This window comes from Nycticebus coucang, chromosome 4, assembly GCF_027406575.1.
Source record: "Nycticebus coucang isolate mNycCou1 chromosome 4, mNycCou1.pri, whole genome shotgun sequence".
NCBI lineage: Eukaryota > Metazoa > Chordata > Mammalia > Primates > Lorisidae > Nycticebus > Nycticebus coucang.
Genome location: NC_069783.1, coordinates 123,835,370 through 123,861,237, shown reverse-complemented (window position 1 = coordinate 123,861,237; position 25,868 = coordinate 123,835,370). Strand labels below are relative to the sequence as shown.

Sequence of the window (25,868 nt, the reverse complement as noted above, 5' to 3'; positions counted from 1 at the left end):
GGCACCCACCACAGTGCCCGGCTATTTTTTTTTTTTTTTTTTTTTTGTTGCAGTTTGGCTGGGGCTGGGTTTTGAACCCGCCACCCTTGATATATGGGTCTGGCACCCTACTCACTGAGCTACAGGCGCCACCCTGATTTTTCTATTTTTAGTAAAGATTGGGTCTTGGTCTTGTGCAGGCTCATCTCAAACTCCTATGCTCAAGTGATTCTTTTGCCTTGGCCTCCCTGGGTGCTAGGATTACAGGCATGAGCCACCATGCCCTGCCTATATTTATTTATTTTTTTAGAGACAGAGTCTCACACTGTCTTCCAGGCTGGAGTGCAGTGGTATCATCATGGCTCACTGTAGCCTCAAACTCCTGAGCTCAAGTGATCCTTCTCCCTCAGCTTCCTGAGTAGCCAGGACTATAGGTGTGCACCACCATGTCTAGTTAACTTTTTTCAATTTTTTAGAGGCAATATCTATTTTTTTCAGACTATTCTTGAACTCCTCGCCTCAAATGAGCCTCACTGTTTGGCCTCCCAAAGTACTGGGATCATAGGCATGAGCTCCTGCCCCTTTAGAATAAACCTTTATTAATTTATTATTAATATATTTTTATTTTTATTTTTTTGAGACCGTTTCACTGTGTGGCCCTGGGTAGAGTGCCATGGCATCATAGCTCACATCAATCCCCAACTCTTAGGCTTAAGCGATTCTCTTGCCTCAGCCTCCCAAGTAGCTGGGACTACAGGCACCGGCCACAATGCCCGGCTATTTTTTGGTTGTAGTTGTCATTGTTGTTTGGTAGGCCCGGGCTAGATTTGAACCCCCCAGTTCCAAATGTGGCTGGCACCCTGGCCACTGAGCTACAGGTGCCAAGCCTAGAATAAACCCTTTAGAATAAACATTTCTTAGATTCAAAGCTGTAACATTATGTGAAATATTAGTTTCTTTTTTTTTTTTTTTTGGTAGAGACAGTCTCACTTTATCATCCTCGGTAGAGTGCTGTGGCGTCACAGCTCACAGCAACCTCCAACTCCTTGGCTTAGGCTATTCTCTTGTCTCAACCTCCCGAATACTAGGACTACAGGTGCCTGCCACAATGCCTGGCTATTTTTTGTTGCAGTTTGGCTGGGGCCGGGTTTGAACCTGCCACCTACAGTATATGGGGCTGGCGTCCTACCCACAGGTGCTGTCCGAAATACTAGTTTCTTTCTTTTTTTTTTTTTTGCAGTTTTTGGCCAGGGCTGGGTTTGAACCCGCCACCTCCAACATATGGGGCCGGCGCCCTACTCCTTTGAGCCACAGGCACCGCCCCGAAATATTAGTTTCATTGTGAAACTGGTACCCACTGTGTACCCATTTAGTAGTTACAAAAACATAGATGTAGCTATAGTTTTAACTGGTTTCAGTTTTTTTTTTTTTTTTTTAATGGGTTTAGTTCATAGCGTCAGCAAATTGGTTTTGGTATTTGTGTCCAGAGGTTGTCTTGTATAGGGGAAGGATATCAAATAGGAATTAATAGGCTTGGCTCTGCCTTAACCCGCTATGTAACCTTGGACAGCTCACTTAATCTCTCTGTTCACTTATCCATCAAATGAATAGTTAGATTATTGGATTAGTAAGGATCCTTCTACCTCTGCTTTTGTGGTTGTACAGTTTGATTTAAGGTCCAGATTCTAATTTCATTTCTTTGAAATATTTCTCAAATTAACTGAAGGATTTTATTCATCTAGTTCACATTTGGGCTGTAAGTATCCCTCAAGTATTTCACCCTCAAGGATCAAGATGCCCTGTAAGGTGTTTGTCTTCTCTCCACAGGTGACACACTGTTGCAGGCCCTGGACTTACTGCCCTTGCTCATCCAGACAGTGGAGAAGGCAGCCTCCCAAAGTACTCAGGTTCCCACAGTCACTGAAGGGGTTGCTGCAGCCTTGTTGCTCTCAAAGCTTTCAGTGGCTGACTCACAGGCTGGTAAGAATCCAGAGATGTCCAAGATGGTAGCAGACAAGGGCCTTTTACAGAGTCCTTAGAAGGAGTGACCTTGATGTTTAGGATCAGTTTGGCCCTTACTACAATGGGTCAGCCACAGGGGTGCTTGTCTTCTGCACAGATAATATCTCAGGGTTGTACCAGGCAGTGGGAAGAAAGTCAGGGGGCTTTGTCACTGTCCTCCTTTATGCTGTTGCTCCAGTATTCTGGGATGTGGGTTTGTAGATGATGTCCAGACTGACTTGCATTTAGCTTCAGGACTTTCTGTTTCAGTTGGTTATATGATCGTACAGTACAAAATTCAAAAGAATACAACATAGAAAGCTTCCCCATAGACATGTCTTCCTACTGCTGAGTTCCCCTTCCTAAACAGTATTGCCAGTTTTGTGTGCAGAGATAGTGCAAGATCAAACACATTAAGTCACATGGTATACATGCCAAATGATATATATATGTTATATATTCCATCTCCCAGTTTCTGTACTCAGACATACCTGAACTTATTCCTGTGGTTAGATAGGGAGTCCAGCTCTTTTCATATGCTGTTTTGTCTCTACTGTGTAAATGCCAAGGCACTGGGCTGGCTGGTGGGATGCGTATGACCTTGCTTCACCAAATTTCAAGGCACTTACTCCGTAAAAAGAATTGAGAAATGCAAAAATAAATCCATAGTTTAAGGTAAAACGTGGCATTAGGGCAGTTTTGAAGGAGAGATTGCTTCTAGTTTGGGGGGATGGGGATCAGGAGAGCCTTCACGAAGGGGAAGCCGGGGCCCTAAAGACCTGAAAGATTTCCCTATCCTGAAGGGAATCGCCCAGTGTGAGTCTAAATAGCCCTAGTCAGGGAATGGCAGGGAAATCCACAGTATATAAATCTCAAGTACTCCAACATGGCACCTGGGAGAGGTGGGAATTCCAGATGAAGAGCAATTCACCAAGGCTCCTGTAGGCAGCAGGGAACCACCATAGGTTTTCTTTTTTTTTTTTTGGCCGGAGCTGGGTTTGAACCCGCCATCTCCGGCATATGGGACCGGCGCCCTACCCGCTGAGCCACAGGCGCCGCCCCATAGGTTTTCATATAAAGTGACACCAGAAGGATTAAGGTTAGTTCTCAAAACAGCAGAGCAGTGAGCCTAGAAATGACCTGCCCCCGCTAGGGGAGCATGTCTATCTGCTTCAGAGGAGGGGCTGTCAGCAAAGCCCACCCCAGCAGCTTCAGGGTGAAGGAGGTCAGCCTGGGGCACATGGTGAGCTGTGTTATAGGGTGACCTTTTGTTTCATGTAGAGACCAAACTGAACAGTTTCTGGCAGCTGATTGTGGATGAGAAGAAGCAGATTTTCACTTCTGAGAAGTTCCTGCTCATGGCTTCTGAGGATGGTGAGTTACTACCCCCTCAGTTGAACCTGAGATTGGGGCCAAGTCTCCCTATTAGGCCTTCAGGGAGGACTCTTCCCTAACTGACCAGTAAGTTCTGCAAAAACTGGACCAAAGTGCCATGGCCAACAGCTCAGCTGTCATGGGAATGAATTCATTCCTGTGGGGAGTGTAGGAAATGAGACTTGGGAGATTTGTGGAGACAGAGCTGTGATATTAGCTGTAATTATAGCTGATTGGGTAATTGGTGCTGTCTCAGAGGTTTTCTTGTGTTAAGAGGCAGCTGAGAAGCTCTGCTGGAGTGTGGCAGGCTCTACTCCCCCACCAGGAGACACAAAAACTACTGGTTTCTATCCTGGCAGAAAAGGAACGGTTGAATTTTAAGTGTATATTTAAAATTCTAGGTTGCCTTTGGGGTGTCTGCCACTAATTGGTGATTTGAAGAGTTTTTGACTCATAAATCACAACATCCCATTAATGAGTTACAACCGTTAGTAACTTTGTGCTTTTAAAAAAGTTTTTAGTTAGCTTTTGAGTAGGAAATATATTCATGTAATTCAAAAATAAAAGATACAAGAGGGTCTACACTGAAAATTATATACCTGCATTGATCTCTGGCCACACATTTCCTCTGGCTATAGATAACCAATTTTATCAGTTTCTATATCTTTGGGTTTTTTTGTTTTTGTTTTTTGAGACAGGTCTTGCTCAGTTGCGTGGGCTAGAATAGAATACAGTGTCATTGTCATAGCTCACTGCAACCTCAAATGCCTGGGCTCAAACGATCCCCTCAGCCTCTTAAGTAGCTGAGACTATTATAGGCATATGTCACCACCAAAGAAATAATTTTCTTCATTTTTAGTAGAGGCAAAGACTTACTTTTCCTCAGGCTGCTATGAACTTCTGACCTTAAGCCATCTCCTGCCTTGATCTCCTAGAGTGTTGGGATTACAGGTGTGAGCCACTATAAGATTTACATTTTGATGTTAATTTTCCAGTTCATACTAGCTCTTTTGGGAGGGGTTTGTGTGCATGTGTACACTTACCTTTTTTAAAAGCACTTACATACACCAGACACGATGGCTCACGCCTGTAATCCTAGTACTCTGAGAGGCTGAGGCGGGTGGATTGCTTGAGCTCAGGAGTTCAAGACTAGCCTGATCAAGAGTAAGACCCTGTCTCTATTAAAAAAATAGAAAAATTGGCTCGGCGTCTGTAGCTCAAGCAGCTAGGGCGCCAGCCACATACACTGGAGCTGGAGCTGCTGGGTTTGAATCCAGCCCAGGCCTGCCAAAAACAACAATGACAACTATAACCAGGAAATAGCTGGGCATTGTGGCAGGCGCCTGTAGTCCCAGCTACTTGGGAGGCTAAGGCAAGAGAATTGCTTAAGGCCAAGAGTTGGAGGTTGCTGTGAGCTGTGATGTCACGGTACTCTACCCAGGGTGACAGCTTGAGGCTCTGTCTCAAAAAAAAAAAAAAAAAAAGAAAAGAAAAGAAAGAAAGAAAAACTGAGGCAAGAGGATCTCTTGAGCCTAAGAGTTTGCTGTGGCAAAGAGCTATGATGCCACAGCACTCTGCCCAGGGCAACAGAGTAATACTCCATCTTGGGAGAGGGAAGGTACTTACACAGGCCAGGCATGGTGGCTCATGCCTGTAATCCCAGTGCTCTGGAGGCTAGGGCTGGAGGATCACTTGAGCTCAGGAGTTTGAGACCAGCCTGACCAAAAGACTTCTACTAAAAAGTAGAAAATTTAGCTGGATGTTGTGGCAGGTATCTGTCGTCCTAACTGTTCAGGAAGCTGACAAAGGAGGATCACTTGAACCCAGTAGTTTGAGGTTGCTGTGAGCTAGGCTGATAACCATGGCACTCTAGCCTGGGCAATAGAGTGAGATTCTGTCTCCAAAAAACATAAAAAAGCCCTTATATTATTTCTCTCCCCTCCCAGCCCTGTGTACTGTGTTGCATCTGACAGAGAGGCTTTTTCTTGACCACCCGCATAGACTCACTGGCAACAAAGTCCAGTAAGTAAGGCTTGCTCACTTTTTCCCCTGGACCAAATGAGGTGAACCCATTCGAGAACCTAAGAAATAGGGTGTGTGGGAGGTGGGAGGATTGGCTGTGAAGAGCCCTGTTCTTGGCTTTTCCCCAGGGTCATCTCTCCCTGTGCTTGCAGGCAGTATCATCGGGCTCTGGTGGCTGTGCTCCTGAGCCGTACCTGGCATGTCCGCAAACAGGCTCAGCAGACTGTTCGGAAGCTGCTGTCCTCTCCTGGGGGCTTTAAGCTGGCATATGGGCTCCTGGAGGAGCTGAAGACTGTCCTCAGTTCTCATAAGGTGAGAGCATCTGGCCTTAGTTGACCCTGTTTATGCCATGGGATTTTAGCTGGTGTATTCCCAGGCTGTTCTCTCACTTACACGTGGTGATGCCAGAATCTTCTGCCTTGCCCTCCAGCTCTAGTAACATCTTTCATGTGGTTCCTTCTCCTTTTCAGAGACTTTTTGACTTTCTCTACCTTTTGACATGTAGCTCTACCTCTTCATCCCTATATAATTAAATAACACTTTGTTTTTAAAGCACTTTGTAATTTTTAAAGCTTTATATACCCATTCTTCCTTTTGATTTTTCACAATCCCTTTCGAAGGATGATAGGGCTCATTACCTGTATTTTATGTGAATTGGGCAGTGTTCCAGGAGCTGAAATGATTTGTATAGGGTCTTGTAGCCTGTGGGTGGACGGTGGAAGACACCCAAAGACCTGGCTCTTATTTCAGTGTTCTTTGTGGCATGTTTAACTGCTTGAGGAATATGAGCCAGTGACAGACTTGCAGTCGTGGGCCAGGTGTTCTGGGCCCGTTTCCATTGCTGCCTTTTCCCATGTAGGCTTTTTAGGTCCAAAGTTACTGGTGCTTCCTCCTTCCAGGTGCATCTCACAGCTGGGCATTCTTCTCTACTCCAGCAGGGACCCCAGAGAACATCACAAGCACGAAGCTGCTATGTCCCTGGTGTCATTGGCTGCTGTGTTCCAAGCCTGCACAGGGCTGTGAGCAGTGGGGGCTCATATGTTGTCTCCATGCAGGTGCTGCCTTCAGAGTCTCTGGTGACTGATGCTGGGGAGGTGACTGAGGCAGGCAAGGCCTATGTGCCTCCACGAGTTCTGCAGGAGGCTCTGTGTGTCATCTCTGGTGTGCCAGGCCTCAAGGGTGACATCACCAACACCGAGCAGCTGGCCCAGGAGATGCTGATCATCTCTCACCACCCATCCTTAGGTCTGTGGCTGTGGTAGGTGTGGGAGATGTGGGAGGCTATGTTGGGCAGGGTAAGGGCCTCAAAAAGCTCTCCTCTTTTTCAGTGGCAGTGCAGTCTGGGCTCTGGCCAGCGCTTCTTGCCAGGATGAAAATTGATCCTGAAGCCTTTATCACCAGGCATCTGGATCAGATCATTCCCAGGATCACCATGCAGAGTCCCTTGAACCAGGTATGTCCGTTGGCACATGAGCTAGGCTGCCTCAGGTTAGAGGCATCCCTTATCATAAGATGCAGGAAGGGAGGATTCAGAGAAGCAGGTAAAGGTGTGATGAAACATAGGCTTGGACTGTTGTACTCAAAAGAAAATGTATTGCTTCATTTACCTGCGAAGTCCAGGGATATGGCCATCTGAGGCTGAGACTGACTATAGGGCTCCAATGTTGCACTAGGGATATTGTGGGTAGTGTTTCTCTTACTCTGTTTTTCTTATCTCTCCTTTCCTCAATATGGGTTCTGTTCTCAGTCTTTTTGATTATAGTAGCAAAATTATGGCTAGAATTCCAGGTTTGCCTGTGGTCTCTCAGCAGCTCCAGTGGGAAAAGCTTGCATTTTCCATTATGTCTGTGGGCATCAGATCTCTTTGCTCCTGGTTGACTTGATTTGGGTCCTGTGTTCATCCCTGTACTCATACTTCTGGTTGGGGCCACTTACCTCCCTCTGGGAAGGGAGAAGGCAGGTCTACCTGAACCACAGACATTGAGATTTAGGGATAAGCATGTCTCCCTAAATTAGCGTGCTCTTATCGGATAAAGGGGTAAATGCTTACTGAGTGAAGCAGACGCTAACTCCAGCTGGCCACTCCAGAGGGTAGTGCTTAGAAGTAACAAGGCAGTGGCAGAAAGAAGGGAAGCCAACACTGAGGGTGTCCAGGTGTGGTGAACCCCTGGCCAACGCCAGCCTTGGCACATACTGACCATGTCTGTGTTTGTCTGGCAGTCCTCCATGAACGCCATGGGCTCCCTCTCCATCCTGTCCCCCGACCGAGTCCTCCCACAGCTCATTAGCACCATCACCGCCACTGTGCAGAACCCTGCACTGCGCCTGGTGACTCGAGAGGAATTTGCCATTATGCAGACCCCTGCTGGGGAGCTATATGACAAATCCATCATTCAGAGGTGAGACCCCACTCACAGGCTATTATCTTTCCATCTCAAGCCATAGTTTTCTTGCTTACAGGATGGACAAGCAACCCATCCTACAAATGAAGCAACCCATCCCCCTATTAGATAAGCTCCTGCTGTGTTCTAGCCATGGTGCTTAGGTCCTGGATACCAGAGGGTATCGAGTATCTGGGTACTTTGCTGGTGCTCAGTACTTTTTTTTTTTTTTTTTGAGACAGACTCTCAAGCTGTCGCCCTAGGTAGAGTGCCGTGGTGTCATAGCTCACAGCAACCTCAAACTCTCAGGCTTAAGCGAAGTTGCAGTTATCATTGTTGTTTTAGCAGGCTCTGGCCAGGTTCTAACCCGCCAGCCTTGGTGTATGTGGCTGGTGCCTTACCCACTGAGCTATAGGCGCTGCCTGGTACATAGTACTTTAAAACTAGCTGAGAGTTCATGTCTGGTGGGAGGTTGAGGGGCTTGGCAGTGCTTTTCTTTCTTTGTTTTTTTTTAATAGAGACAGAGTCTCACTTTATGGCCCTCGGTAGAGTGCTGTGGTGTCACACAGCTTACAGCAACCTCCAGCTCCTGGGCTTAGGCGATTCTCTTGCCTCAGCCTCCTGAGTAGCTGGAACTACAGGTGCCCGCCACAATGCCTGGCTATTTTTTTGTTGCAGTTTGGCCGGGGCTGGGTTCACCCTCAGTATATGGGGCTAGTGCCCTAACCACTGAGCCACAGACGCTACCCTTGGCAGTGCTTTGCAAGCTGGCTGTTCACCTGTTCTTGTGTTTCAGTGCTCAGCAGGACAGCATTAAAAAGGCCAACATGAAGAGAGAGAATAAAGCTTATTCCTTCAAGGAGCAGATCATTGAGCTGGAGCTGAAGGAGGTGAGTACCCAGAGGCATTGCAATGGGTGGCTGAGCTTGGTGGCCACAGACCAGTGGCTTTACCTGAGGCCCATGGCACACTGTGATCACCCCAACCAGTGCCTGGTCCGCTTTCTCCACCTCCACTCAAGGAAAATGAATTTCTTCCTTTGCAGTGTAGTGCCAGCAGCAGTTTATACATCTGTCTCCTCCATTCAGTGTTGTTGCTTGATTTCATGTCTGTCCCCTCAGCTCCTTGAAGGCTTGCACCCATCTCTACTCCTGACAGCAGGCACAGTGCGTGGCACGCTGAGGCCTCAGGAGATCCTGGTTCAGTTGTGGTATCCAGCTTTGGACAGGATTGTTGCTGACAGGAGCAGAGCACACAGGGTTCTTTCCTGTCTCGTTCTTCACTCTTTCCTTGGTCTTTTCGAGGTTGGGTTCTACCTGTCTTTTACATATCAGTGCACATAGCTCTTCTCAGAGAGGTGCCCCATCTGTCCACCCAATCCAAGTAGACTCCATCCCTCTCCTCATTTACTATGCATCATATTCACTTCTTTAATAACAGTTGTCATGATTTGAAATCGTCAAGGTTATATATTTGTTTACTTATTTATTCTCTATCTTTGCTCACTAGATTGTGGGCTCCATGAGGGCAGAGGCTTTATCTTGTTCCCCCTGGTATTCTTAGCATCTAGAACAGTGCCTGGCACAAGGCAGGTGCTCAGTAAATATTTGCTGAGTGAGTGAGTGATTCTCCGCCTCGTTGTCTTTGGTTATCATACAGGCCTTCCCAGGCTTCACGTTGTCCTGTGGGAGAGCTTCTGTAGGGAGGGATTGGGTAGGGGGAAAGACTAAAGTTTTGATTCTGAAGCCATGTGGCTACCAGAATATTGGTTTGAGTACATTGAGCAACTTTTTATTTCTCTAACATACAAAAGGCCCTTCTTTTGTCAGTAGAGAATCGAGTAAAAAATGGCTTCTCTATGGCTGTTTCTATTCTGTGGAAACCAGGTGGCTGTGGAGTTTGTGGGAGGTTAGGGGGACACATGGAGTGTTTGAGGTCCCAATCCAGACTTAGAGCTGGCATGATGCTGTTTACAGAAGTCAGCTTGCTGGGTTTTCTCATCCCCTTCAGGAGATAAAGAAGAAGAAAGGCATAAAAGAGGAAGTGCAGCTGACTAGTAAGCAGAAGGAGATGATGCAGGCCCAGCTGGACAGGGAGGCACAGATCCGGAGGCGCCTACAGGAGGTGAGTGGCTGCCACCTCCACGTTCCATGCTGGAAGAGTGCTGGGGGCCTGGACCACTCTTTGCTGTCCTAGAGCAGGGCCTTGCTGACTTGCCTCCTGGGCAACTCTGCTTGCAGCTGGACGGGGAGCTGGAGGCGGCGCTGGGATTGCTGGACACCGTCCTGGCCAAGAACCCATCCGGCCTGACCCAGTACATCCCTGTTTTGGTCGACTCTTTCCTGCCCTTGCTGAAATCTCCCTTGGCTGCTCCCAGGATCAAGAATCCCTTCCTGTCCTTGGCTGCCTGTGTCATGCCCCCTAGGCTCAAGCCTTTGGGTTAGTCCTTGTTTGCTGGCTGTGGGGATGGCTTAGGGGGTGGGCAGGGGATGAAAGCTTCCTTGTGGAGAAGCACATAGTGACCTCAGCTGCTGGATTTTGTTTCTATATGGAAGTAGCCCCAGGAACCTCAGGCTGGATGATCTTAGGAGAGACATGGTGGTCCTCTTCTCTTCTGTCTTAACGTCTTTTATATCTTCACTTTGAGGACCCATTTTCAGATCCTAGTCAGCATCTGCTCTTTCTATACCAAGTCTAAAACAAAGAAGTTAGAAGTTCATAGGCAGTGAGAATGGTTGGGTGTGATGTGACCTGTCAGTGTGACCCAGAGCTCTGAGCAGCCATGTGTCTGTAGTTATTGAGGTCTCTGACCTTTAAGCTTTCTATCAGCTCTGGAGAAACAAAGACTGGGAGTGTAGCTGAGGATTACAATGGCCTTACTTTTATGGGTTACTTAACAACCATAAGCAGACTTCTTCCCTAGTCTAAAGGGCCTGTTCTCATGCGTGAGACTGAAATCTGAGACTGGTTCCGAATGGAGAAGGTAGTCAGTATATACAGAACCTGCTGGAAGAAGTGTTACCTGGCTGGCTGAGTTTGTTGTGGAAGTGGAAGCACTGTGTGATAAAGCTTTACGCTTGGCGGAGTAACCTTTGGGTGGCTCATGTCTCATCTCAGTGCACTTAAAATGTCTTGAGTATCAAAAGGGCAGCTCCCTGCCTGTCTGGTGCTGTCAGAAAGATCAAGTGAGAAATTAGGTTGAGAACATTTTGGAGAAGCAGAGAGACATCTGTGCCACAGAGTTTGTCATTTGTGCCGTGGCCAGATTTTGCATCTCTGTGTGAGTTACCCCTGCTGGTCTCTTCTTTTCAACCCAGGCACTCTGGTAAGCCATGTGACGCTGCGCATGCTGAAGCCTGAGTGTGCTCTGGATAAGTCCTGGTGTCAGGAAGAGCTGTTAGTGGCTGTGAAGAGGGCAGTGACGCTGCTGCACGTGCACACCATCACCAGCAGGGTGGGCAAGGGGGACCCAGGTAAGGACCAGGCTATGCCAATGGCACAAGGCAGTGTCATCTGGCGTGGGGAGAACCGTGTGAACCACAGCATCACCCAGGGGCCTTCTGGGTCAGGGGAACCTTGGTTTCCTCATGTAAAAAATGGGGATCAGACCTGATAATTCTGTGACTGGCTATGATTCCTATTAAGGGTTAACTTCTTGTCACTGGCATCACCTCTGTTTTAACTCTTACATCCTAGAACTGGGCACTGTTTGGAATAGAAGCAGGCTTGGTTTTAGACCTGGGCTACTAGCTGCCATCCTGTTGTCCTTGTTGTCCCATGTGCTTCCAGTTGTCAGAGGGTCCTCCAGGCCTCCCACTTTCCCAACTGCCCTAAGGAAGGAAAGGGGTGGTGACAGCTCTGGGGTGCCAGCCTGCCTGCAGTATCCTGTCTGCTTCTTATTCGTAGATGCTGCACCCTTGTCCGCACCAGCCTTCTCCTTAGTCTTCCCGTTTCTGAAAATGGTGCTGACTGAGATGCCTCACCACAGTGAGGAGGAGGAGGAGCGGATGGCCCAGATTCTTCAGATCCTCACCGTCCATGCCCAACTGAGAGCCTCCCCCAGCATCCTGCCTGGACGTGTGGATGAGGTTGGCAGAGGAGTTCTGCTTTCTTGGCTTGAGGAGGATCAGGGAGGCAGGGGCTGTTAACACTTCTTGATCCATGAACAGTTCTGGCAGGGAAGAAAAACGGTGTGTATTTATATATACAGCAGCCACATCCTCAGAACTGTAGGTTTTTTTTTTTGAGAGTTGTATGTTTTTTAAGGCAAAAATGGGTCATATTCCTTTTTGCATATGACTTTATTCCCTGAGTCTCCTTCCAGTGCATATGGATCTACCTTATTGATTTTATCTATGCTATGTATGTACCATGTTTTATTTAACATTTTTTTTCTTTTTTGGGGACAGAGTTTTATTTTGTCGCCCTTAGTAGAGAGCCATGGTGTCATAGCTCACAGCAACCTCAAACTCTTGGGCTCAAGTGATTCTCTTGCCTTAACCTCCCGAGTAGCTGGGACTACAGGTGCCCACCACAACTCAGCTATTTTTATTTTATTATTATTATTATTATTAGAGACATAGTCTCACTTTGTCGCCCTTCATAAAGTGCCATGGTGTCAGAGCTCACAGCAAACTCCAGCTCTTTGGCTTAGGCGATTCTCTTGCCTTTGTCTCCCAAGTTGCTGGGACTACAGGCACCTGCTTGCCGTTTGGCTGGAGCCGGGTTTGAACCTGCCACTCTTAGTATATGGGGCGAGTGCCCTACTCACTGAGCCACAGGCGTTGCCCTTAGCTATTTTTAGAGACGGGGGGCTCACTCTTGCTCAGGCTGGTCTCAAACCTGTAAGCTCAGGCAATCCACCCTCCTCAGCCTTCCAGAGTGCTAGGATTATAGGCGTGAACCACCGCACCCAGCCAACTCTTTACCTTTTGATGGGTATTTTAAGTCTTCAAAAGTATTCTAAAAGTATTCTAACTTGGCCCGGCACCTGTAGCTCAGTGGCTAGGGCGCCGGCTACCTACATTGGAGCTGGCCAGGTTCGAATCCAGCCCAGGCCTGTCAAACAACAATGACAACTACAACTAAAAAATAGCTGAGTGTTGTAGCGGGTGCCTGTAGTCTCAGCTACTTGGGAGGCTGAGGCAAGAGAATCTCTTAAGCCCAAGAGTTGGAGGTTGCTGTGAGCTGTGACGCCACGACACTCTACCCAGGGCGACAACTGGAGACTGTCTCAAAAAAAAAAAAAAAAAAAAAAGTATTCTAACTTTTAACTATTTTGAATAGCACTATCATGTTCCCTCTTGTCTACATATGCCCCTTTCACATCTCTGAGCATCTCCTTAGGATAGATATTGGACATGGAATTGCTAGGTTATGTGGCATATTCTGTGCTTCACTCTCACTAAGAATTAATTTTTCTAAAAATTTAATTCCACCTCAGAGTATTAATGTTGCTAGTGACGGGTGAAAGACTGTCTTATTTTATTTTGTGTTTCTGCATGAACTTGTAATGTTGAATGTCTCTTTGTATGTTTATGGTCCACCTACATTTCATTGTCTCTGAATTTCAGGCGAGTTTCAGAATTTATTTCTAGTCTCTGAGGATCAGGGTTAACTGGGGTTAGTGCCTGTGGACTTAGCTGTAAACCTGATGAAATTGCCATAGTGGAGTTGTTATATGACCCAGAGTGTTCCCCTGTAGGTGAGCGGATGCCACTTCATTGGCCACCAGGCTTGGTTACAGACCTTCCCTGCAGCCTCCCCTCAACCTACCTACCTGCTGTTCTCTCCTAGAATGGCCCAGAGTTGCTGCCTCGGGTGGCCATGCTGCATCTTCTGACTTGGGTGATCGGGATAGGCTCACCCCGTTTACAGGTGACCTGGTTTTCAGCTAGTTATTGCTGTGAGTCATTTTGTGACCATGACCCTGGTTCCCATTCGAGGGGTTGAGTCCTAGCTTGCTTTTAGCCCTCACTTTTGGACTTTGGCTTTAGAGACCCAGCCCAACTAGTCTCAGCTAGTGAGGGGTTTTGCTTGGATCCTGTCACTGTGTCTGGCCTGGACTTGAGGTCTTAGGCCTAGTAGTGTTATGGGGGTGGGTGTTCTCAGTTTAGAACGCTCTCTGGGTCCCTTACCCCGTTCCCTTACCCTGTAGTAAATGATTTGCTGAATTGAACCAAGTGGGTCCATGTCCTCCTCAGGTTCTGGCTTCAGATGCCCTGACGACCCTGTGTGCCAGCAGCAGTGGTGAGGATGGCTGTGCCTTTGCAGAGCAAGAGGAAGTGGATGTGCTGCTCTGTGCCTTACAGTCCCCATGTGCAAGCGTGCGGGACACTGCACTCCGGGTATGTGTGCACTTGCTTATGCGGCCACTGCAGCATTCTTTATCAAGTGCAAACTTCACGATGGATGTTTGAAAACATGGCCCTTACCCTGATGGGAGGGTCCTGGAAGCAAAGAAAAGATCACAAGAGTGAATTAGAGTCTTTCTGAGAATTGAAAGCTCAATCAATCCACCCACCTGGGCCTCCCAGAGTACTGGGATTAGCAGGTGTGAGCCACCACTCTCGGCCTACTTCAGCTAATTTTTTCCTTTTCTTTTTTTTTTTTTTGAGACAGAGTCTCACTATCTCACCCTCCGTAGAGTGGCTTGGTGTCACAGCTCACAGCAACCTCAGACTCTTGGGCTTAAGCGATTCTCTTGCCTCAGCCTCCCATGTAGCTGGGACTATAGGCGCCCACTACAACGCCCAGCAATTTTTTTTGTAGTTATCATTGTTGTTTAGCAGGCCTGGGCCGGGTTTGAACCCACCGGCCTTGGTGTATGTGGCCGGCACCCTACCCACTGAGCCGCGGGCACCGCCCACTTCCGCTAATTTTTAAAATGGAATGTGGATCTTGGTGCTTTCGTAGTCACAGGATTAGTTCATTTCTTCAACATTGCCACTGCCTTGTGCTTGGTTTTTCTTGGTAGCATTTTTTTTTTTTTTTTTTTTGCAGTTTTTGGCCGGGGCTGGGTTTGAACCCACCACCTCCAGCATATGGGGCTGGCACCTTACTCTGCTGAGCCACAGGTGCCGCCCAATTCTTGGTAGCTTTTGGACCAAAAACTAGAGAATCCCTTTGAGGTAATAAGGCAGTGGTTCCTAAATACTGATTTGTAACCTCCTGCTTTTATTTATTTATTTAGGAAAACTTTTATTGTAAATTCTATTCTGCATATCAATTTTTAAGCCGCCTGCTTTTATTAAGTGACAAGTTTGTCACCCGCTCTTGGTAAAATGTGAAAAATGTTGGCAATATGGTAAATTTCTCTTAAGAATTGTTTCAACAGAGGGAGTGTACTTTCTCTGAGGTTTTGTCTTGTCTTATTTAAAGTTTTAATGTTTACATTAAAAAGATTCTACCTCACATAAAAAGATTGATTTGTAGCAGTTCCTGGCCAGCACTGGCTAATGGAATTTTCTGCAGTGATGGAAACGTTTTCTATCTGTGCTGTCCAGTGTAGTAGCTATTAGCCATGTGTGGCTATTGAGCACTTGAAATGTGGCTGGTACAATTGAGGAACTTAATATAGTTAGTTTTGATTAACTTTAGCCATATTTAGTGGCTACAGTGCAGCCTAGAGCAGTGTTTTTCAACCTTTTTTATCTCACGGCACACTTGAACCAATAGTTAAAATTCCACAGCACATTCAAATTATGTTGATCCCCCAAAAAAGGAGTAAAAAAAGAATATACTGGCTCGGCGCCTGTGGCTCAGGCAGCTGAGGTGCCAGCCACATACACCTGAGCTGGTGGGTTCAAATCCAGCCCAGGCCCGCCAAACAATAATGATGATTGCAACCGAAAAATAGCTGGGCGTTGTGGCAGGTGCCCGTAATCCCAGCTACTTGGGAGGTAGAGGCAGGAGAATTGCTTGAGCCTGGGAGTTGAAGGTTTCTGTGAGCTCTGATGCCATGGTACCCTACCCAGGGGGACAGCTTGAGTCTCTGTCTCAAAAAAAAAAAAGAATAAACTTAATGTGCTTTGAACTTCTTTCAAAAATAATTAATGCACCTAATGTGCACAATGCAAGGGTATATTTCTTTTTTTTTTTTTTTTGTAGAGACAGAGTCTCACTTTATGGCCCTCGGTAGAGTGCTGTGGCCTCACACAGCTCACAGCAACCTCTAACTCCTGGGCTTAAGCGATTCTCTTGCCTCAGCCTCCCAAGTAGCTGGGACTACAGGCGCCTGCCGCAACGCCCGGCTATTTTTTGGTTGTAGTTTGGCTGGGGCCAGGTTTGAACCCACCACCCTCGGTATATGGGGCCGGCACCTTACCGACTGAGCCACAGGCACTGCCCTCAAGGGTATATTTCAAAATAAGAGTAAATTTAAGTCTTGCCACAAAAAGTGAGGTGATGGCAATGTTAAAATCACTTTGATTTAAGCATTCCATATTGTTTATCAAATCATCACATTGTACTCCATAAATGTATACATTTATAATTTTAATTAAAAATTAATTTAAAAGGCCAGGCACCGTGGCTCACACCTGTAATCCCAGCACTCTGGGAGGCCGAGGTGGGTGCCTGAGCTCACGAGTTCGAGACCAGCCTGAGCAAAAGCAAGACCCTGTTTCTATTAAAAATAGAAACATTGAGGCAAGAGAATCACTTAAGCCCAAGAGTTTGAGGTTGCTGTGAGCTATGACTCCATGGCACTCTACCCAGGGTGACAGCTTGAGACTCTCTCTGTCTTACAAAAAAAAGAAAGAAAAATGTCCACCTCCCCCTCACCCCCCCCCCCCCCAGAAATTAATGATCTTAAAAAGTTTCGAGGCTTGGCGCCTATGGCTCAAGTGGCTAAGGCGCCAGCCACATACACCTGAGCTGGTGGGTTCGAATCCAGCCTGGGCCCTCCAAACAACAATGATGGCTACTACCAGAAAAATAGCTGGGCATTGTGGCATGCGCCTGTAATCCCAGCTACTTGGGAGGTGGAGGCAGGAGAATTGCTTGAGCCCAGGAATTGGAGGTTGCTGTGAGATGTGATGCCATGGCACTCTACCCAGGGTGACAGCTTGAGGCTCTGTCTCAAAAAAAAAAGTTTCAAGGCACGCCTGAGATTCTCTCATGGCACACGAGTGTGGTTTGGCACACCAGTTGCAATTTACTGGCCTAGAAGGAGGCCAAGAGGGAAGCTGGAGGCTCTTCTGAAAGGTTGTGCCTCATGTGGTCTAATCCTACCTGTTCCCAGGGGCTGATGGAGCTCCACATGGTTTTACCAGCACCTGATACTGATGAGAAGAATGGCCTAAACCTTTTGCGGAGACTCTGGGTGGTCAAGTTTGACAAGGAGGAGGAGATCCGGAAGCTGGCTGAGAGGTGAGAGCCAGCTGGAGTTGGTTTTCTCTTGCTCTGTCCTCTCCTCTTAGGAAATAACCAAAACCAGGGTGCCCAGCCTACTGTAAGGGGAGGGCTTTGTGGCTGGGGTTGGTCGGGCAGGTGCTGCAGATCTTTGCCTGATCAGCCCCTGGCTTTGGTCTGCCATAGGCTCTGGTCATTGATGGGCCTAGATCTGCACCCAGACCTCTGCTCCTTGCTAATTGATGATGTGATCTACCATGAGGCAGCTGTGAGGCAGGCCGGGGCTGAAGCCCTCTCCCAAGCTGTGGCACGTTACCAGCAGCAGGCGGCGGAGGTTATGGGCCGGCTCATGGAGATTTACCAGGAGAAGCTCTATGTGAGTGATCTGTGCAGCCCTGATGAGGTCAGGGTGAGGTCAGGCTGGGCTCTGCTTATCCCCCAACTACTCCAGACAGTAGGCTCAGGGTGGCTGTGACTGTTTCCCTCCTCACAGTCCTGGTGGCTGGGTTGTTGGTCTGCCATTGTAGTGTGTTTGCTAACTTGTCTGTTGCAGCGGCCTCCCCCAGTGCTGGATACTTTGGGACGAGTTATTTCGGAATCTCCTCCAGATCAATGGGAAGCCAGGTATGACAGCTGTCCCAATCTTGGTCCACTCTGAGTTGTCTGAGATATAGCAGGTTGGCTGGGGAGGATGCTATGAAGAGGCAGTGGAGGGAAAGACCAAGATCTCCTTCAGAGTCAGAGACCCCCAAGTTTAAGTGTCAGCTCCTAGGGTTAGTGCCAGCTGTGCCAGGCGTGTGACCTTAGGTGTGTTTCCCTCTCTCCAGGCCTCTGTTTCCTCATCTGTAGGAAAGGCACAATCACAGAACCTACCTACTAGCCTTTCCCCACAAGTAGCAGTTAGAGGGGTAGGCAGATGTCTGGGAGCCAGTGTGACCTTGGAAGACACTTACTTTCCATAGAAGTGGCACAAAACACATAGGGGTGTTAGTCTTTTGAATAGCTGGGTCTGGCATTCTACTTTTCTGTAGCCGTGTGCATCAGTATGCAGTGATATAGGCCTGTTCTAGTTTGTTTCTTTGTTTTTTTTGTTTGTTTTTTGAAATAGGATCTCACCCCATTCCCCAGGTGTCAGGGCAGTGCTGTCATCATGGCTCACTGCAGCTTGCAACTCCTGGGCTCAAGCTATCCTCCTGCCTCAGCCTCCCGAGTAGCTGGATCTATAGGCATGTACCACCATGCCTTGCTAATTTTTTTATTTTTTGTAGAGATGGGGAAGAGGGGTCTTACTGTTGCCCAGACTCGTTTCAAAGTCCTGGGCTTAATTAAGATCCTCCTGCCTCAGCCTCCCACAGTGTTAAGATTACAGTTGTAGGCTTGGGGCCTGTAGCTCAAGTGGCTAAGGCGCCAGCCACATATATCAGAGCTGGCAGGTTCGAATCCAGCCTGGGCCTGCCAAACAACAATGATAATTACAACCAAAAAGAAATAGCCAGGCATTGTGGTGGGCACCTGTAGTGCCAGCTACTTGGGAGGCTGAGGCAAGAGAATCGCGTAAGCCCAGGAGTTGGAGTGCATTCTTCAGGAACTCTTGTGAGTTCCTGTGAACTGTGACACCACGGCACTCTACCCAGGGCAACAGCTTGAGGCTCTATCTCAAAAAAAAAAAAAGAAAAAAAGATTACGGTTGTAAGCCACCATGCTCAGCCTATTTTTTATTCTAGACCATCAGCCAAGGATAGGACACAGATTCTTTGCCTTTGAGACCTTTTTATTGCTCTGTAGCTGTAAAGAATACCACTTTGCTTTTATAGAATCAAAGTGCTATCACTTCAAGTTCACTATCAAGTGCTTTAACATCTGATTCCTTTGCCTCTTTTTCTTCTTATAACCTACATTGGAGGTAGAGGGGTAAATATTGCACTCACATTTCTTTCTGAAGAAACTGAGGTCCTTTGCTCAGGACTACCTTACTCAGGGCAGATGTCACATCTCAATTTAACAAGTAGATTATTCTAGAACACCTAGTAGACCTTTGAGTACTGGACTTTGATCTTCTTGTGCTCAATCCCTGAAGTGGTGTTTGCTGTGGGCAAGCTCATTCTCATTGCTATGTACCACATGGGTTCCATCTACCGAGGAGGTCCCTGGCTGTCCCTGCCCCTGATGTACACCTACTTCTTTCCCAGGTGTGGCTTGGCCCTGGCCCTGAACAAGCTCTCCCAGTATTTGGACAGCTCTCAGGTGAAGCCACTTTTTCAGTTTTTTGTCCCTGATGCCCTCAATGACCGACACCCAGACGTCCGGAAGTACATGTTAGATGCAGCCCTTGCAACACTCAATACCCATGGGAAGGTAAGAGCATCTCAGTCTCAGCCAACTGAGGGGACAGGGCCAAGGGAGGAGGTGAGACTGCTTAGTGCAGAGAGATGCTGAGGCTGAGTGCCAGGAATCATAGTAGGACACTAGCTCCAGTTGAAAAGACACTTGTATTTGTTTTGAGCCAAAAAAGACCGCAGTAGGATGGTAAATTCTTAAGTCTGCTGTAGTCCTGCCTGAAAATTAGTAGACTCGCTTGCATTGCTGGCTAGTTTGTTGGGATGTCTGTGGCATCTGTTTCAGAGCCAAACTTGGGACCCTACAGACAGAGCCTGGAGGGTTGATCTAAAGTTTGGTTTTCCAGGAGAACGTCAACTCCCTGCTGCCAGTATTTGAGGAGTTCCTGAAGAATGCACCCAACGATGCCAGCTATGATGCTGTGCGGCAGAGTGTGGTGGTCCTGATGGGTTCTCTGGCCAAGCACCTGGACAAGAGTGATCCCAAAGTGAAGCCCATTGTTGCCAAGCTCATCGCTGCTCTCTCCACCCCCTCCCAGCAGGTACCATCATCTGACCTGGGGCCCACAAGCCAGTTGGAGAACTGAGACCTAACTGTGGATATGGAGTGGAATGCCATGGGCTGAGTCAGGTGATCAGGGTCCAGGAAACCCTGTCCTCAACAAGGATTCATCCTCTTTCCAGGGAGAAGCCTGGTTCATGGTCAAGAACATCCCTGGAGAGGGAGTTACTTTGTTCTAATAGATTTCATAGGCATTTTCATTTTTTTCTACTCATTTATTGACCTCGCCCTGGGAATACAAAGATTAAAAAACCAAAAAAGGAAAGGACAGTCTCCCTCTTCTGTCAAGTCTTTGGCCCTCTCTGTGTATTATGTGGTGCAGGTGCCTATTAATCCAGCCTCTAAGCTACAGTGCAAAGGAATTTCTTTTCCTTGTCTCTTTTTTGAAAAACTTACATTTACATATATTGGACCATCTAGAGCAGTGGTTCTCAACCTTCCTAATGCCGCGATGTATTTTCATTGTTACAAAGGGGTTGTGACCCACAGGTTGAGAACCGCTGATCTAGAATGTCCTTTTACAATGTACAGTTGAAAACAAGTTCCCAAAATTGTGGTAAATGAGGTATGAGAAAATCTGACCTGTAGAAGCAGCTGGCAACAGACTTCTGGTACTTGGCTGCATGACATGCCACTGCTCTCCAGTTGGACTTTATGAGCTGAGACTGGAAGGCAGAATCGAATGTCTTGTGGTACCAATCAATCTGGCCCTGGTCCTGTGAGTCCCAGCCTGATTTCTCTGTGACTTTGATGTGAGAGACATGAGCATTTTTATGGTGGTGCAGTAATGTGCTTTTTTCTTTTCTTTTCTTTTTTTGAGACAGAGCCTCAAGCTGTCACCCTGAGTAGTGTGCCGTGGCATCACAGCTCACAGCAACCCCCAATTCCTGGGCTTAAGCAATTCTCTTGCCTCAGCCTCCCAAGTAACTGGGACTACAGACACCCACCACAATACCCGGCTGTTCTGTTTTTGGTTGTAGTTGTCATTGTTGTTTTTCAGGCCTGGGCTGGATTCGAACCCACCAGCTTTGGTGTATGTGGCTGGCACCTTAGCCGCTTGAACTGTAGGTGCCGAGCCAATGTGCTTTTATCTAGAGATCTTTTAAGTGCATTTGGTCTTGAGGCCACCCCATTCCCAAGCTTAGTTTCTCTATTTGGACCAGAAATAGCACCATCAGGGCTGATATTACTAGCTTATAATGTGCACCCTGATGGGCACTCTCACTTGTGTCCTACATGAAAGAGTATGAAACACTGTTTGCTTCTCTGATGCCCTTTGACACCTGCAGGCAGTAGCTGAGATGGGGCCTGGGGACATCTAGTGTATATGCTGTATAGGACTATTACCAGGAGCTGACTATAGTTGAGCCATAGCATAGCTAAGGCAAGCCCCTCCCACAGGTCCAGGAGTCTGTTGCCAGCTGCTTGCCACCTCTTGTCCCAGCCATTAAGGAGGATGCCGGAGGGATGATCCAGAGGCTTATGCAGCAGCTGCTGGAATCGGACAAGTATGCAGAGCGCAAAGGGGCTGCATATGGGCTGGCAGGGCTGGTGAAGGGCCTGGGCATCCTGTCACTGAAGCAGCAGGAAATGATGGCAGCACTGACTGATGCCATCCAGGATAAGAAGAACTTCCGCCGGCGAGAGGGTGAGTGTTTCTGAGCTGTGTGCCACCCATTGTAGCAAGGTGTTCTTCATGCTTCCAGAGGAAGGAATCCGGCCTTTCTGCCCCTGCTGGAGGGCTGCTGCTTGTATGCGTGCTGTAGAGGGGGCAGCTGTGTATGTGACCCAGTCTAGCCCAATCCTTGCTGAATTGGCTGGGCCTTTCTAACTCAGAACACCTTTAGCTGGGAGAGATTTTTGCCTTTCTAGCTGTTAGTACCAAGAAGTAATGGGTAGTTCTGTTCTCAACTTCCACTCGGCCACATCCCCACTATGGGTCTTTCTTGAGCTGAGGCACAGGGTGCTATTCCCTCAGGCACAGGTGCTCCTGTGGCTATCCCACAGCTGCCCTGCCTGTTTCCAGAGAGTGAAGAAGTGGCAGGGAGGTTGCCAGCCCTCTGTTCCCAATGGCTGCCCCCAGATGATCCTCCTTCCCAGCTATCCTGCCTTCTTCCCTAGGAGCCCTCTTTGCCTTTGAGATGCTCTGCACCATGCTGGGGAAGCTCTTTGAACCATACGTGGTCCACGTACTGCCCCATCTGCTGCTGTGCTTTGGGGATGGGAACCAGTATGTGCGTGAGGTAGGTCCCGAGACTGCACAGGAGAGTTCACGGGGGTGGCCACTGGGTGTGAGGTATCAGAAGTAGTGCAAGACCTTGCTGCTAGAATCCCTTTTGCCCACACCTTAGGCACTGGTTACTGTTCTTGTTTCCAGTGAAGGACTGAAGTTTTATAAGATGTGTTCTCAGCCATCTCCTTAGGCCCTGGCACAGGGTACAAAACAATAGAACCCCCATAAGTGTTGGCCACTGGATAAACACTGGGGCTAGTATCAGGCCTTGGCCCTTCCTGGGGGGAGGAGGTCCCTAAATGTCTTTTCTCCTCCCTTGAGGCTGCAGATGACTGTGCCAAGGCTGTGATGAGTAATCTCAGTGCTCACGGGGTGAAGCTTGTGCTCCCCTCCCTACTGGCTGCCCTGGAGGAGGAATCCTGGAGGACCAAAGCTGGTAGGGCTGCCCCCTTCTGTCTATCTGTGTCTCTCTCTTTCAGCTTCCTATTCTGAAAACTGCCCTCAGCAGGGATCCAGGAAGCCATAGCTCTTGTCTTGTTTGTGCCCCTCTCCAAGAAGACTTTTGCCTTTGGGCAGCTCAATCCTTGCAGGAGTGTCTAACCTGAGGTCTGTGAGCTGCGTGTGGAATATGTGAGGACTTTTGTTTTTTTGAGACAGAGTCCTCACTATGTCGCCCTTGGTAGAGTATTGTGGCATCACAGCTCGCAACAACCTTAAACTCTTGGGCTTAAGCGATTCTCTTGTCTCAGCCTCCCAAGTAGGTAGGACTACAGGCGCCCGCCACAACACCTGGCTATTTTTTGTTGTTTTAGTTGTCATTGTTGTTTAGCTGGCCCAGGCTGGGTTCGAACACTCCAGCCTCTGTGTATGTGGCTGGTGCCCTAGCAGCTGAGCTATAGGCACTGAGCCTATGTGAGGACTTTTTTGCTTATCTGTGATGTCAGATACCACAAAAAGTGTGCATGGACCTTTTCTTTTGCTCATCAGCTTTCATTAGTGTTTTTTTGTTTGTTTGATTTTTCAAGACAAAGTTTCACTTTGTTGCCCTTGGTAGAGTCCTGTGGTATCATAGCTCACAGCAACCTCAAACTCTTGGGCTCAAGCGATTCTCTTGCCTCAGCTTCCCGAGTAGCTGGGACTACAGGCACCCGCCATAGTGCGTGACTATTTTTAGAGATGGGGGTCTTGCTCTGGTTCAGGCTGGTCTCTGATTATAGGCATGAGCCACTGCACTGGTGTTTGTGTATTTAATGTGTGGCCTAAGACAGCTCTTCTTCCAGTATATAGCAGGGAAGGAAAAAGGTTGGACACCCCTATGAGTTTGTGTGCTTTCATGCCAACAGTCTCTGTCAGGAGAACCCTAAGTGAGAAAATCCTAGAACTTTTAAGCTGTTCTGTGGCTTTAAAGCTTTTATCCCCCCACTAAAACTCATCTTTAAAAATATAATCTTGTCTGGAACTCTAATAGGAAAACCAAACAAAAGCAGAGATGCTCTTATTTGAGGAGGGTCAAGGTCTGGGACCTCCTATGTGGCTTCCCCTTGGCCCTTCAGGCTTTGCCCTACAGTTTAAAACATCACAAATCTAAATCAATCAACTCCTTTGCTGATGAGGAAACAGTCCAGAGAAGTTCAGTGAACTGGCCTTGGATCATCATAAGGGCTAAGCCAGATCACCCTCATTCTGGTCTCACCTTTTTCCTTCATACTGCCCTGCCTCTCCCCTGGGGATCCTACTGCTTAACAGGCCCTAGGAGCTTTTTGTTTCCTCTGCTCAAGCCATCCCTCCTTTCCCCTCCACCCAGGGCCTGCTTGAGCATAGTCCACAGGGGAACAGGCCGACGTGCCTTGCTTATGCAGCCAACCCAGGTGACTTGCTGGCCTGTACTCAGTGATTCAGAGCTGGATGTGTATCTGCCATCTGCAGGGTCAGTGGAGCTGCTCGGGGCAATGGCATACTGTGCTCCTAAGCAGCTATCGTCCTGCCTACCCAACATTGTGCCCAAGCTTACGGAAGTGCTGACTGACTCCCACGTCAAAGTCCAGAAGGCCGGACAGCAGGCGCTCAGGCAGATCGGCTCTGTCATCAGGAACCCGGAGATCCTGGGTACGCCTCTACCATGAGGGCATTCACCCTGACTGTACCCTCAGTTCTGCCTTTGGAACATACACCCAAGATTTTTGTTCTCTGAGGATAAATATATTTACTTTGAAATAATCTCTGACTCCTGGAAATCCCTTTTCCTAGAATAGTTAGCTGAAGGTAGTTGAGAAGCAGTCTGTTTTTCCACCAGTCTGGAGTAGCTGTCATTGTTGGCTCAGGAGCAGCTTGACTATGAGAAGTCTCTGTGCCCTAAGCTGAGCATGAGGTCAGCAGGATTGAATGACAGTCTCTGGACCACAGCAGCCCATCCTAGATGTTAGGTTCTTTGCACACTTTTTGTTCCATCTTATTCCAGATGAGGGCTGTGATAGAGGAGAGGAGGGTCAGGAAAAGGGTTAGTATTAACCTAACTGTATTCTTTTATTATTTTGAGGTAAAATGTGTATATATAGCTTATCACTTTTACAGGTATAGTTCAGTGGTAATAAATACGTTTATATTCTTTCCCTCCCTTTACCTCCCTCTCCCCCCAAACCTAACCACACTCTTCAGTGTTGTTTTTGATTGATGGGAAGAAGTCAGTTGCCAGGAACTAAACCCAGCCAGCCACCTGCACTGACCTGTCATTTGTTAAATTTTAAGCTTCAGCTTAGCACATCAGTGTGCAGTCAGTGTATTTTACTATGTAATAGCCTTAAAATAATAAAACAAAATTTAGAAAGTTTTCAGAGAAATCTGAAAATACATTGTATCATAGTGGGAGTTTTTTTTTTTTTTTTGAGACCAAGTCTCAAGCTGTCACCCTTGGTAGAGTGCTGTGGCATCGCAGCTCACAGCAACCTCCAACTCTTGGGCTTAAGTGATTCTCCTGTCTCAGCCTCCCGAGTAGCTGGGGCTTCAGGCACCCGTCACAATGCCTGGCTATTTTTTTTGTTGTTGCAGTTGTTGTTGTTTTAGCTGGCCCGGGCTAGGTGTGAACCCACCAGCCTCGGTGTATGTGGCAGGCGCCCTACCAACTGAGCTATAGGCGCTGCCCCATGGTGGGAGATTTCAATACATTTCTCAATTATTGATAAGGCAAATAGAAAATTTACAAAGGATATAAGCTTTTAAAAATTTTTTTTACTGGGACTCTGTCTCTACAAAAATAAAAAAAAAAATTTTTTTTTACTTTATATTTTTTCTAGTTTTATTGAGGTGTAATTGATAAGTAAAATTTTTATGTATTTGTGTGTACAGTGTAATGTTTTGATTTGTGGTGTACATACCACCACAGTCAACCTAATGAGCATATTCATTGTCTCACATAATTAACTTTTTTTGGTGATGAGAATACTTAAGATTTATTTTCTTTGCAAATTTCTTTTCTTTTTTTTTTAGACAGAGTCTCACTTTATCGCCCTTGGTAGAGTGCCGTGGCATCACAGCTCATAGCAACCTTCAAATCCTGGGCTTAGGTGATTCTCTTGCCTCAGCCTCTCAAGTAGTTGGCACTACAGACAGCATGAGTCTTTATAGGGGTT

At 47.4% G+C, this 25,868-nt stretch overlaps 1 protein-coding gene across 2 annotated transcripts in view; it reads left to right on the top strand.

Moving 5' to 3' along the window:
• Positions 1-25,868, top strand: part of GCN1 (GCN1 activator of EIF2AK4) — a 73,728-nt gene that overhangs the window by 22,579 nt on the left and 25,281 nt on the right. The window contains exons 15-37 of one of the 2 annotated variants that reach the window (XM_053588239.1): positions 1,807-1,959; positions 3,262-3,354; positions 5,301-5,376; positions 5,529-5,688; positions 6,432-6,621; positions 6,705-6,829; positions 7,597-7,775; positions 8,554-8,647; positions 9,768-9,881; positions 9,998-10,196; positions 11,075-11,230; positions 11,664-11,845; positions 13,554-13,634; positions 13,961-14,104; positions 17,002-17,129; positions 17,298-17,487; positions 17,665-17,735; positions 19,301-19,466; positions 19,795-19,989; positions 21,411-21,657; positions 22,131-22,252; positions 22,564-22,678; positions 24,169-24,348. In XM_053588239.1, the coding sequence (XP_053444214.1) occupies positions 1,807-1,959; positions 3,262-3,354; positions 5,301-5,376; positions 5,529-5,688; positions 6,432-6,621; positions 6,705-6,829; positions 7,597-7,775; positions 8,554-8,647; positions 9,768-9,881; positions 9,998-10,196; positions 11,075-11,230; positions 11,664-11,845; positions 13,554-13,634; positions 13,961-14,104; positions 17,002-17,129; positions 17,298-17,487; positions 17,665-17,735; positions 19,301-19,466; positions 19,795-19,989; positions 21,411-21,657; positions 22,131-22,252; positions 22,564-22,678; positions 24,169-24,348 (3,360 nt within the window). Of the gene's footprint in view, positions 1-1,806; positions 1,960-3,261; positions 3,355-5,300; positions 5,377-5,504; positions 5,689-6,431; positions 6,622-6,704; positions 6,830-7,596; positions 7,776-8,553; positions 8,648-9,767; positions 9,882-9,997; positions 10,197-11,074; positions 11,231-11,663; positions 11,846-13,553; positions 13,635-13,960; positions 14,105-17,001; positions 17,130-17,297; positions 17,488-17,664; positions 17,736-19,300; positions 19,467-19,794; positions 19,990-21,410; positions 21,658-22,130; positions 22,253-22,563; positions 22,679-24,168; positions 24,349-25,868 lie in introns of both variants that reach the window. The other variant, XM_053588238.1, reaches the window with a different exon arrangement.